The following is a 13,027-nucleotide window of genomic DNA, read 5'->3' as shown; positions in this document are numbered from 1 at the left end:
CCCTCCCCTCGCCCTCCTCCCTCCGCTCTCTCATATTTCCCGTTCGCTCGCCTTGTCGCCCGTACCCGCCCGTACCCTTCACCTTCAGTGTTCCCTTCACTTCCCCGCTTAAACAAGGGCAATTACCGGGTCATCGACTCTAATCGCCTCGCCTCGCCTCGCCCTCGCTTGGCTCTCCCTACCCCTTCTTCCTGCCCGCCCACCACGTCCTGCATACCGCCCCTCACTCACTCTTCTTGGTCGTAGTTGTCGACATCTTCCCTGTCGTCAACACCCCTCACTCGTCGAAGCCGGCTCGACTCTGGCCCATCTCTAGCCCATCTCTGGCCCATCTCATCATCATCTCCCCCCCCCCCCCCCCCCCACACCACAGACAACTCTCACTCTCCCCTTGCCGAGACCCAAGCAGGTAGTGTAATAACACGACCCGACCTCAGCAGGTAGGTGGTCCTGTCACCTGTGGCGTCGTTGCGCGCGGGGCTCCCCATCCTCACTTTTCACTGCGGCAGTCTGAAGGCAAAACGTGAGACATCCACTCAACACGGACGGAACCTGACTGGTCCGGACTCTGAGTACTGCAGCATCTCTCTGCCGACGTTGACTTGGAACTGGCTGCAGGGCACCTCGCTCACTCAAATCTCCAGTATCCATTGTGGCTCATTCTCTGTCTCTCTCTCTGACCATTGCCATTGTCACCCACACACACACACACACACACACACGTACCTCATCCCGCACCCGCATGCCATACTGATCCTCCCGTTGTACCTAGCAACTAGACTTTTTTTCCTTCTCCGCCAAAACAACCCTCATCAGAGAGTTCTTGCTTTTCCCCCCCCAGCAGGAGGTCCGAGAGTGGGACGTGATTAAGCCTCCCCCCGGCTCTTGTCACTGACTGATCGCATGCACGCCTGACGCTCACTCTGACACTCTCACTCTATCTCTATCTCTGTGTCTCTGTGCCTCTGGTACTCTGATCTTACCGGTACGCCCTGCTTTCCTTCCAAAGTACCTCTGTTCCCTCCCCTTCTACCGCCCATCTCCATCCGTCTCATCATTGTACCTCAGCTTAGAGACGCATATCTCTTGTTATGCTTCCTCCCCCTCCCCCCTTCTCCCCCTCCCCTCCATGCCTGTCTCTCCAAGTCTCTCCATGTGCAGCAGAGTGCTCGCACCGCGCCGTGTCCCATCACCGCAGCACATTATCACGGTCCAACCCTGCATCCCGCTTCAAACCCCCATCATCCCTACTGTAACTCTCTCGCCTCGATGCCCGACGCTCCTGGCCGACCCGACCTACACATCCACGTCTCCTCTTCCTATGGATACCCTCACTTGCTTTTTGCCAGCGCATAGAACCGTCTCATGCACTTCATCTGCTCAACACTCCCCCCCCCGGACTAGCCTTTCCCGAGTCCTACCTACTATTATTCCATTGTCCCTGATCACCAATACCTGCCTACTAAAACACCCACTCACTCTATCTTGACCTCCCTGTCTCGTTGCTGCCGTCGTATTCTGTTGCACGCTACTTTTTATACTCGGCATACCCGCACTCACTTGCCATCACCTTCTCTTCCTCCCCGACTTTCCCCCCCCACGGCTGAGTGATTGCGGACTCTTTTGTCACTCGGCCACGTCCTTCATGCCGTCTCTGCCAGCCAACCGTGTCTAACAATGCCGACCACCATGACAGACTCGGAGCGATCTCGGCGTACGGAAAATTGGATTCCTACATCCACCCGAGGCGGCGTCTACTACTGCCCCAGATATCTCCTCGACCCTCCCACACCACAACAAAACCGCCTACCGACGCCGCCCATCCGCGCCCGCCAGGTCAGACCACGATCAATACACATCACCTCGTGGCCATCGGGCTTCGTACCCCACGAACTCAGGCCGCAGCCCGAACGCCCCGCCAAGAGGAGGAAACCGTCCAAGGCCGTCTCGCCGACAACGACATCGCTGGGGAAGTCGTCGCTGAAGTTCAGCATCAAGCAGTTCTTCTCCCTCTCTCAGAAGCAGGTTCCCAGCAGATCCGCGTCGTGCTCGTCCACCCTTTCGAGACCGACCCTCTCGAGACCACCCAGCAGAGCCACGAGCCTCCTCAACAGACTCTCCACCTACCGCGAGGTGGACTTGGTGGTACCCGAGGAAGACACCATGGCCCTGCGATCGGCCGCCATGGCCGAGGCCCTGCGCCCGCCCCTGATGAGCTCTACATACAACACACCCGGCCAGCGTAGCAGCTTGATGTCGGTACGGAGCGCCAAGAGCAACGTGACGTCCATGGTCACCGAGATCCCCAAGCCCGTGGCGCACGGCAGCGGCGTCAGCTGCTCGATCCTCATGGCCGAGCCCAACATCTTCCTGACGGGCTTCGACCACGACGGGCACCGACAGCACTCGCAAGGCGGCACGGCGCTGCTGCGCGGCAAGCTGCAGTTGAAGGTCACCAAGAACGTCAAGATCAAGGGCGTCAGCCTGAAGCTGGTCGGCAAGGCGCGCACGGAATGGCCCGAGGGGATCCCCCCGCTCAAGGTCGACCTGTACGAGGAGGAATCGTTGCGGACGCAGGTCCTGACCTTCTTCAACGCCGTCAACGACGGATGGGAATCCGAGTACGGCAACCAGTGCGTCTACATGCTGAAGAACAGCTCCTCCAACTCGTCATCGACGAACCTGCCCGTGTCCAGCTCGCCCCGCAACTCCATGTCGCCGTCGATGCTGTCGGTACCGCACAACAGGCAACAACAGGGCGGCCTCACGGCCAAGGAGCTGAAGCGTCTGTCTCTGCAGTCGAACCAATCGCGTAGCTTCGGCAAGGGCGACAACCCCAGCGGCAACCAGGCCAAGGGCTACAAGGTGTTTTACCCTGGCGTGTACGAGTACACCTTTGAGCTGCCCATCGACCACCACCAGCTGGAGACGACCAAGCTGCAGTATGGATCCGTCAAGTGGGAGCTGCAGGCGACGGTCGAGCGCGCCGGCGCTTTCAAGCCCAACCTGCATGGGTCCAAGGAGGTGGCCATCGTGCGCGTCCCGGACCAGCTTTCGCTGGAGATGACGGAGCCCATCTCCATCAGCCGACAGTGGGAGGACCAGCTACACTACGACATCATCATCTCGGGGAAATCGTTCCCCATCGGCACCAAAATCCCCATCGCCTTCAAGCTGACGCCGCTTGCCAAGGTCCAGGTCCACAAGCTCAAGGTCTTCGTCACGGAGTCGGTCGAATACTGGACCAACGACCGCAGAGTGACGCGCAAGGACCCGGGCCGGAAGATACTCCTTCTCGAGAAGACGGCCGGGAAGCCCTTGGACGCAGCCTACGCCTCATCGGACGTCCGCGTGCTCAACGGTGGCGAGCTGACGCCGCGTCAGCGCCGGGAAGCCCGCGAGTCCGCGGCCATGCGCCGCGCCGCCGACGCCTCCCGCCATGGCGTGATGCCGCAGCCTCTTCCCGAACCGGTCGACAATATTCTGGGCGACTTGGACCTCGGTCTGGAGAGCTACTGGGGCTCGACCGAGATCGAGATGAACGTCCAGCTGCCCACTTGCGAGACCATGGCCAAGAGCAAGGAGTTGCGCTTGCATCCCGATTGCAGTTGGAAGAACGTCAACGTGTACCACTGGATCAAGGTATGTAAAACATGCTTGCTGTCTCTTCTTAATTCACGGTGTTTGAATGAAATGTTGGCGTGCCAACATGGCTATATATAACACCATGGAGAGAGCACACCCCAACTAACACAACCAACCTCGATAGATTGTCATGAGAATCTCCCGTCTTGATCCTGAGGATCCTACCGGTACCAAGCGCCGTCACTTCGAGATCAGCATCGACTCGCCGTTTACGGTCCTCAACTGCCGCGCCACGCAAGCCAACACGTCGTTGCCCGAGTACTCGGGTCCCGACGTGGGCTTAAACCAGAGCCGCCAGACGTCGTGCGGATGCCCGGATGCGGTGACCATCTCTGGGCCCGCCGAAGGGTCGCCAAACAACTTGTCGACCGGCGCCCTCACAGTCCTGGACGGATCCGACAACCTTCCCGCTCCGCCTCAAGCGGCACATCTCCCGTCTCCGCAGCCGACCACGAGCGGCCCCGGCCGTGCCTCGCCGCCGAATTCCCAAACCTCCATGGACCCGCACGCCGACACTCACCCGCGCCCGATCCATCTCCTACGCGTGCCGTCATACAACCCTCCGGCCTTCGATGCCGAGACGCCGCCGCCGCCGCACGCCGGGCACGAGCTCCCCTTGCAGACGCCGCCGCCGCAGTACGACGTAATCGTGGGCACCCCCAGCGTGGACGGCATGGCCGACTACTTTGCGCGGCTCGCCGACTATGGCTATGACGAGGCCGAGGAGGACTCGGATTCGGACGAGGGTCCGGCGCGTATCTCGGAGCGTGGTGGCCGCGTCAACGTTGCGCATCCCCGCACTCCGGGTGGTAGACGCGCGCCCAGCCGGAGCCTGGACATCCGCCGGCCACCTCTGGAGCTGCGGCTGGAGTCGTTGCCAGCGCTCAGGAGGAACGATGTGCCATCACAGATCAACTGAATATAATACTCTGCTGTAATAATACAGATGTGGAGGGGAGGAAGAGGAAGAGAGAGAGGGAGCGAGAGAGCGAGAGAGAGAAAGAAAGACGAACGATGGAACATCCATGTGATTTGGAAGTGGGATGAAGGAATGGAATCAAGATGGGAAGAGGGGGCTTGCTTACGGGGTCACGCATTATGACTACGGATCATTCGAAGGGGATCATCAAAATATCCAATATCTTTGGGGGGTTAGGGAAACCGGTCGGCGCATTCATTTTGCAGCTAGGCTGTTTCCACGCTCGCTTTCGCCCGCATTTTAGAACACACGACACAAGTCTTGTGGGATGGGAAGGGAGGGGGGGGGGAGGGATAGCACGTATTTTGGCGTTGTCTTTTCTGTGCCGGGTGTTTTTTTTCTCTCTTTTTCTTCTTCGGATATACCTGGACAACTACGTCTACCGCCGTGTGTGAATATTGATTCCCTGAAATGTGTAACTTTTTTTATATTTTGGGACCTTGAAGAAGAAAGATGGAAGACTTTGATGCTCGGAGAAACTGGTTCCGACTTTGATGTGAACTTGACCATGCATGATTAGACTGATGTGCTGTAAAGTGCTCTGGGGGATTGTACCCTGGCTTGATACCCCCTTTCTCGTCTAATGTTTCTCCTACATGGCATCACCGCGGCATCACACCCAAGCAAGCCGCCTGTTCGCCTGACTCTCTCGTGTACACGCCAAAGGTCTTCTTAAGAGGAGGGGAATGCAGTGCGGATGGAGACGGGGGCGGACGTTTATCCCGAACCGAGCCGCCAAGTGTCTTTACCCCCCTCCCCGAGACGGCTTGTGCCAGTAGTGTAAGCATTCAGCACGGCTATTGAACTTTTCGAGACAGGGGTGCCTTGGAGATGATGGAGGCGAAAGGAGGACAGGAGGGGGGGGGGGGGGTTTGACAGCGAGGAGTGTGGTGTTTTGAGTTCTCAGGGGGGGAGACTCTGTAGTAGCATGTGTAGGGGGAGACGCTCGACTGCGTGGCCCGATGGAGGGAAGATGGAGGGAGGAGCCGCGAACGGGACGGTGGACGATCCCCCTTCACGGGCGGTTATGACTACGACGACACGTGGGGATGGGCGGTTCATGGAAGAAAGGGGGGGGGGGTCTCCTCTTGCTTTGGGTTGGCGAGCGAGGAGGATGCTTGGTGAGGGATGGGTATGATTGCCTGCCTAGCAGGTAGCAGGTATCGGAGAAATCCTCCTTTTCTTTTCTTCTTTTGCGACGCCTGCGCCACCACGACTTTCCTTGCGGGTAGGTCCTTCAGAGTTGCGAGGAACAGGGGTGTGTGTGTGTGTGCATGTGTGTGTGGTCCTCCACGGTTGGCGCTGAGACTGAGATAGGAGTGGAGAGAGAGAGAGAGAGAGAGGCTGGAAGCTGGTTGGATGGTGGTGTTTGGGGGCATGAATGTACGATTATGGAAATACCTGGAGTCAGCGTCAGTTCTGGCTGTCGTGTGCTCGAGGTGAAGGGAGAGAGACGTGGTGGCCCTTCCCAGCCGCCGGGAGAGGTTCCGGATCTCATACGATGTACAAGAGGCCTATTTGGAGAGAAACGGGGGGGGGGGGGGGGGGGCAAAAGGGCATGAGTGAGATTTCGTCATCGCCGACACTTTGTTCAAAGAAAAGGGGGAGAAAGGGGGGGTGGGAATCACTACCCGCCGGGAACCCCGGGATAGTAAAACAGATCCGGACGGGGAGGGTAAGAGGGAGGGTAAGGGGGAGGGGAGAGAGGAACAGATTGGCGAGAGGCGGAAGTGAGACGAAGGCTTCAACCGTGCTTCAACGTTGGGCTTACTACAGGTAGATGTACTCCAAGTACACACACACACACACACACACACAAATTGCTCTGAACGCAAAGACTTGGGAGGGAGGGGGGAGGGGGGCGTTTTCGGCCGATGTTGGGTGGCGGTTGTTTCGTCTTTCGTGCCTCGTGGGCGTGTGTCGTTTGGATGGACGGGCGAGGATTGGACGGTGAAGCTGATGTCTGTTGAAAGTTTGAGCCTTTTTTTTACTTCTTCTTCTTCTTCCTCTTCTTTTTCTTTATTGTTCGACACGTGCGGGTTTGTCACCTGCTTGCATCTCTTTTCTGTCTGTGTCTGTGTGTTTTGAAGGTGTGTGTGTGTGTGTGTGTGTGTATGCGGACGAGGCCAACAACTGGCTGGAGTTGAAAGTCTATAGAAGGGGAATCCGCAGGCTTCTGTTCTGCCCGTGACTCGGCTCTCGGAAGGGGGAGAGGGGGTTGGAGGAGACGTTATGGTAGATTCGTTAATGGCATTGACGGCACGAGCGAACAGGCGGGATTCGGAACTCGATCCCCGGGGCCCCTTTTTCGATCGTTAACCCATTTTGGAGCCGCCGAACGAGGCCCCCCCTTCCCCTCGGCTTTTCCTGGTTGTGGTCGTGTCAGAGTTTCTTTTCTTTCCCCTGGAGGGAACGAAGAAGCTTGCTCGGCAGCTGAAGATGGGGAAAGGGTTGGTTGGCGTGGCAAGAAAGGGCCAGACGACCTGCACAGACATGGCGGGATCGCGATGGCGACGATCGTGATGGCGGTGTGGTGGTGTCGAAGAGATTCTACAGACTCCCTGTACAGAAGAATACACACCACGGATGGTGTCTGCAAGTTTACATCGTATGTGTCTTAGAACACGTTGGAACCTACGGGTACTGTGTGGTTTTTGGAAGACTCCAGATCCACGGAGCTTGGTGGAGTTTGAGTTTTTTTGGAGAGACTCTTCGTCTGATGTCTCGAGCCAGTAGGTTGAGTTGGGCGATGTGAGTTGTTCGACGAGCCGCACGGAGAGGGGGGGGGTTGGGCTGCTTACTCAGAGACCACAAGTACAATAACAGATACCTGTACCTGTACACAGTCATGGCCGCGCACGTGGATGGAAAGTTGGGTGTGTTTGAAGAGGCTGGGCGGTTCGGCGGTCCTTGACATGGATTCGTGGTTTTGAGGTTTGCCGGCGGCGGTTGAAGAGCGGCTTCGCCATGCCAAGGTTCAAAGACGCCCGTACGGCGGAGAGATCGATCCGGGCCATCTGTTCAAGCCCTTACTGCCTTGATCTGCACTAGAATACAGTATACCCGCCTTGTATGCCCATAATGCTCAATAATAAAGCACATGTCTTGATTCAAGTTGCTTCAAGTTTAGTACAGAACGCCCAGATCCACCACTTGGCACCTTCACAGCCTTGGGCGTATAGTTACAGATTACATTCCTCCAAGTCCAGCTAGTTACTAACCTTATCTGCCACCGGTGACTCCCTTTCTCTCCTATCATTGTCCATCATGCACGAAGACTCAACAGTCAACACTTATTCCGACCCTAGATTCAAAGAGTGGTATCGATACGCTCTCAGCCGCTTTACCGCGGTATTCCCCCGCTTAAAGTTGTCATTGAGCCCAAGCAAGCTCATGGCGATCGTCTCAAATTCTTCCCATAGCCCTGGCTGAAATCTGGCTCGTTCTGACAGCACGGGTTGCTTCGTTTGAGGTACTATTGGAGGGCGCGCTACTGCGAAGTTCCAGAGAACCCCTCTCATGGAATTGGTTGTCCGACCGGTAGAGTTCCAAAGAGTCCCTCGGATAGAACTCTTGACCTTTTTTGCGATAGAGTTCCAGCGAGTCTTTCGGGGAAACTGGCAAAGAAACCTTCGGATAGTTCTCTCGATGACCCATGAAAGGTAATAGCAACGACGGATTGAACTCTGGATGGGTGGCGCTCAAAATCTCAAGACGCAGAACAGCCAAGGAAACCGCGTTGCAGTTTTTCTTGATCTCTTTCGACGCCCGAACTCGGTCTGGAAGCTCCGCCGTCTCCACTGCATGCGCAGAGTGAGTTCTCGCAGTCCACAGCAGGTTGAGCGCGTCTTGTGACAGTGAACCACTCGAGTCGAGCCCCTGTATCCGCCGTCCGGGACTGGCCCCCGCTCCGAGCAGCGTCTTGACTGCTTCCGCCTGCCCGAAGAAGGATGCAATCATCAACGGCGTGAGTCCGTTAGGGCCCAGGGTATCCGCATTCGCGCCGGCGGCTAGGAGGAGTTTGACAATGTCGCCGCAAGCGTGGTGAAGCGGAGCGACTCCGTCATGATCCGCGACGTTGGTGTCTGCTCCCCTCATGAGGAGCTCTTCCACGGGCTCCCTGAGGTCTTCTCTCACAGCAATCAGTAGGGCGGTCTCGTCTTGGCTGTTGGCGAAGTTGATGTCGGACTCGATTAGACACATCGTCAATGGGCCAACGTGAGGCTGTAGGGTCAGCCGCCAATTATTACTACCCTCCCCCGCCGGGATGCAAAGCTGGGGGTTTGCGCCGTGATCTCTGGCCAGAACCAGCGCTAGATTGGTGTTTTTGAACCCGACCGCCGTCTGCAACGTTGTCTTGCCGTTGTTCAGGAGAGCGTCGATGCCAGGGAGGTAGTCGACCAGAAAGGTGACGACAGAGTGACAATCGCGCTGTCCACGTTGCCCCAGTTGATGGTTTCCAAAGTGTTCGAAAACCTTGGGAATGACAAAAGGTGCGGCAGTTTCCAGCAGCTCTCTGGCCGACCCCGGATCTAAGAACCAATTGTAATCGATGGCGGCGGCGGCGGCGTCGGAACGGAGGCTTGCAAGACTGGTCAGAAGCATGAAAACGGTAACATTGACGTTAGTTTTGTAGCGAAGAATGTAAAGAGGCACAAGGATGCCGAGGTCAGCGCCGCAGAGACCAAACCGAAGACGCCTCTTTTCCCCCGATCTGGTCAACTCCCAAGGTTCCCTGGCCATACGATATGTTGTGTCGAGTACTTCTCTAAAGCCTGAAACTCTGGCATTGTCGAGGAGACTTCTGAATAGAAAGCTGTGATTGTTAGCGATGGCCCATTTCGTGGCGGAACGGCACGAGCCCGCAGACCACGGGAGAGGATCCATGATCGAAGGCCCGGAGCCGCTGCAGAGTCTCGTCCAGAGAGGCGCGCCATGAGAGGCTCCCAGGGCTCCGAGAGACGACTGATGAGAGGCAGCCAGTTTCCCCTAGCGTATGGCATGAAGATGTCGCTTTCGTTTTGCAAACTTGGCTGGTACGCCTGCAGCTCGAGGTTCAACCGCTCGAGGTCCACCTTGCATATCCGGGTGTGTCTGTCTTTGATCAAGGGACTCAGCAAGCCGCGGGGGATCCCGGCCCACTGGGTAACGGACTTTGCCACCGCTCCGGGGACCCTTTGAAAAGAGGCCTTTCGGGCGATAGAGACCCGGGTCTCGAAGATGGGATAGTTGAGGTACGTGATGCATATCGCGCTGAGGGTGAGCTCGGCAACGGCTATATCAAAGTGAAACGGCGCCGCCGCCGGCATGGCCGGGGCTCCGACAAGGTGCGACAGCGCGCTGTGGTGGATGAAGCGGGCATACGAGTCTTCTTCGTCGATGCTCAGGAGGCTGCCGCCGACCTGAGAAATCAGCTGCTGGCCGGTGGCGGCCCGCAGAGTCGACGGGTTCCATGCTAGGTTGCCGGGCTCGATGTTGAAGGCCATGCACAGCTCTTCAGGCCTCAAGGGCGGGCTTGCCGCCGCCACCAGCTGGAATATCTTGGAGTGGTTCTTCTCCGCGGCGACTCTCAGCAGAGCCCGGTCGAAGGCTTCTGGGAGATCTTTCGGCAGGTCCCTCATCATGTCGATGATCTCGGCCTCGGACCGGAGGTCGTCCGTGAAGCTGGAGCATATGGCCTCCATCTGCAGCGAGAGCCAGAGGAACATGCCTTGCGAGCGGTGAAAGAGCTGGTCCATGACCAGAGCCTCCAGCTCGGGCGGGAATGGTCTGATGGTCTTCCAGCGCTCGATCCCGGCGGATATGTACTTGCGGATGTCGCCGGACCTGTCTGCCTGGTCCATGGAGATGATGGAGTCGATCCCGATCGCCTTCATCGCCATGCTCTGGATGGCGGACGTCGGCCGGGACGAGCAGCACAAGAGCACGCGCCTCGCTGCCGACAGACGCCCGAGGTGGCTCATGACTTCTCCCACGTCCTTGGGCTGTGTTTCGTCGAGGCCGTCCAGGACGAAGACGCCGAGCCACTCGGGTGGTGTGATTTGTACAAGAAGATCGATGCAGCTCTCGGCACCCAGCATCAGACCGATGGTCGCTTTGGAGGTGCTGAGGAATCGCGAAAGCAACGGGGCGAGGGCCGGGCTGGCTAGGGTCTGCAGGGAGAGACTGCCGATGATGCTGTCGGCTTGTAGAGTAGTCCGGTCGCCTGCTTTGCAGAAGTAATGGGAGACCGTCCTCAGTGTGCTCGCCGCAGACTCATCTGGATACTGAAGTCAGCTACCAGACTCCAACGGGTTGAGAGTAGAGGTTGTTATTACCACCAGATGGGCTGTTTGTTTCTTTATTTGCATTCAACACGAGATCGGCCACAATGGAGGCCATGGTCACGGTTTTCCCATGACCTAGACTGCCTTGAAGCCAGATCGTCGTCGATGCTTTAGACGCCCGCCACTTCTGGTAGCTTTCGTGCCCGAGGATCCAGTCGGACGTCCCTTTCTTGCGCTCACGACGCCACGTGTAGTCATACTCTCTCTGGTTGGGACACATGGCCTGGAACAGCCGGTTCCTGCGCGACGCCTCCAGCCGCCTGGCGGCGTCTTTGGAGAAGTCGGCTTGCAGACGGCTGAGCCGCTCAAGGCTAGACGACTGCGCCCGGATGCTGGACCTTGCAGCGAGGATGAAACACCGCTTCTCCATCCACCGGCCCAGATCCCGCAGGGTGTCCTCGAGCGGCTTGAACGTGGCGTCAAAGGACGTGAAGAGGAGCGTCCTCGTCGTCCTTGAGGAGAACGCTGAACTCGGAGATGGCCTGGGCGAGCCGCACTTCGACCTTGAGCTTCCCGGCGGCGGCGGCGACAAGTGCCGATGAGCTCGAAGGCATGCCGACTGTTCACTGCCGTGTCAGATGGAGTATCAGTTTGTGCTCGCGGCGTTGTTGACGGCGGAGAGACTTGGGACGGCGAGAACTCAACGGCCGCTCCCGGTGCGGGACTCGGCGACTTGATAAAATCAACCCCTCGCAAGGCGTTCTTCTGGAACACATGGGCTGGCTGTGCAGGGGTTGAGGTAGGCGGACGAGGACATACTGCGCCAGCAAGGCTGCAGCTGTGCGCCGCATCTGCTTGCTCGACCGACCCTGTCGGATTGCAGGGTCGTGCTACAGAGAGCGATAGGCCCAACATGTGGCCTGGAGAGAGAGAGAGAGGGCGGGCGGATGGTCTGGCTGACTGCAGCAACTGGCTGGTAGGAAGAAAGTGTCTAGCTGCATTTGTTGAATAGACGGGATGGCACAGCAGAGATGCGAGTTGTCAGCAGACTTGGCAGGGTTTATTAGTATGGCTCCAGGCTCTAGGTTTGAACAAGAACGGTGCTATTAACTGACTTGCACGTATGTTTGTGACGTGTACGTCTCTCTATCTCGTCTGCTGGACTGTAACGGTGCTGGGAGGGTTATGTTTATAAATGTTCCAAAATACTATAGAGCGTCGTGGTATCATCCGTCTGTCAAGTGAAGGAGAAAGAAAAGTGGTCCATCCTTCTACTTCACTTACAAGCCCGAGAGGCGCTTTGAAATACTGCTAAGCTGTCTGGCTCGACACCTGGTTTTCTAAAAGTGTTTGTGACCGGTGAGATCAGCAGCTTGCTGCCTCAAGTGATAATCTTGCTTTTGCTTCTCCTTTCTTCAACTACACTGCACAAAGCTACCTATAAGAGTATCTGAAACCTGAAACCCGGATGGCCCTGCTTCAAGCCGGTCAGCTTTTACACCTGCAGAAGTCTAGAGTTCCTGGGGGGTGGAAACCAAGAAAGAAAAGGGGAGCAGACTCGAACGGTGTCCACAAACTTGAATGAATGAACATTGCCACACTACATTACATTAGCAAGTCGTCATAAATCGTTATAGTTACCCAGCAGTCTGAGCGAGATACAGCCGACCTGACAATCCCATATCACGACGTACTGGGAAAACTGCAGTGAAAGCCAGCTGAAACGCAGTTTTGATGATCGGTCTATTTTGGAAACAAATATCCGTCGTGTTTCAATGCTTTCTATCTTGCTATACTCAAAACTATAAAGGTAACAAGGTTTAAAGCCAACCGTTCATCCTCAAAAAATAACCTTGCCAGCCTGTCGCCCTTGACCGAAAGAAGATTTCTCGGTTCTTGATTTGAAGAGGATCCCAGCCTTCGTCGGCCAGCTGGCCGGATTTTGATCGACACGTGGTCTCTGTAGTCATGGCGTTGACATAGTTCAAGTCGTTAGGACAAGAGGCGATTGATAAGAACGCGCCTTTCAGATCAATGTGATGATCACTGAGCATCTCCCCAAACAACTATATCGCAAACTCAGGTGGATTTCCCCAGCCATTCCACCAGGCCCTCGACGATTATGTGTCGACATTTC

The 13,027-nt window shown here is 56.8% G+C and overlaps 2 protein-coding genes across 2 annotated transcripts; one reads left to right on the top strand and one right to left on the bottom strand.

The window, feature by feature from the left end:
- Positions 1 to 1,677: 1,677 nt before the first annotated feature.
- On the top strand, positions 1,678 to 4,564 carry CH63R_01931 (Arrestin domain-containing protein; the record flags this gene model as incomplete). The annotated part of the gene is made up of 2 exons (XM_018296906.1): positions 1,678 to 3,642; positions 3,770 to 4,564. The coding sequence occupies 2 exons, from the start codon at positions 1,678 to 1,680 to the stop codon at positions 4,562 to 4,564; spliced, it is 2,760 nt and encodes a 919-aa protein (XP_018161722.1).
- Positions 4,565 to 8,029: 3,465 nt separating this feature from the next.
- CH63R_01930 (NACHT domain-containing protein) lies at positions 8,030 to 11,504 on the bottom strand (the record flags this gene model as incomplete). The annotated part of the gene is made up of 4 exons (XM_018296905.1): positions 8,030 to 9,346; positions 9,370 to 10,883; positions 10,942 to 11,356; positions 11,379 to 11,504. 4 exons carry the CDS (start codon positions 11,502 to 11,504, stop codon positions 8,030 to 8,032), a joined length of 3,372 nt encoding a protein of 1,123 aa, XP_018161721.1.
- Positions 11,505 to 13,027: the final 1,523 nt, after the last annotated feature.

This window comes from Colletotrichum higginsianum, chromosome 2 (assembly GCF_001672515.1).
Source record: "Colletotrichum higginsianum IMI 349063 chromosome 2, whole genome shotgun sequence".
Lineage (NCBI taxonomy): Eukaryota > Fungi > Ascomycota > Sordariomycetes > Glomerellales > Glomerellaceae > Colletotrichum > Colletotrichum higginsianum.
Note: the sequence above shows the minus strand (reverse complement) of the source record. Positions and strands in the feature narration are given on the sequence as shown.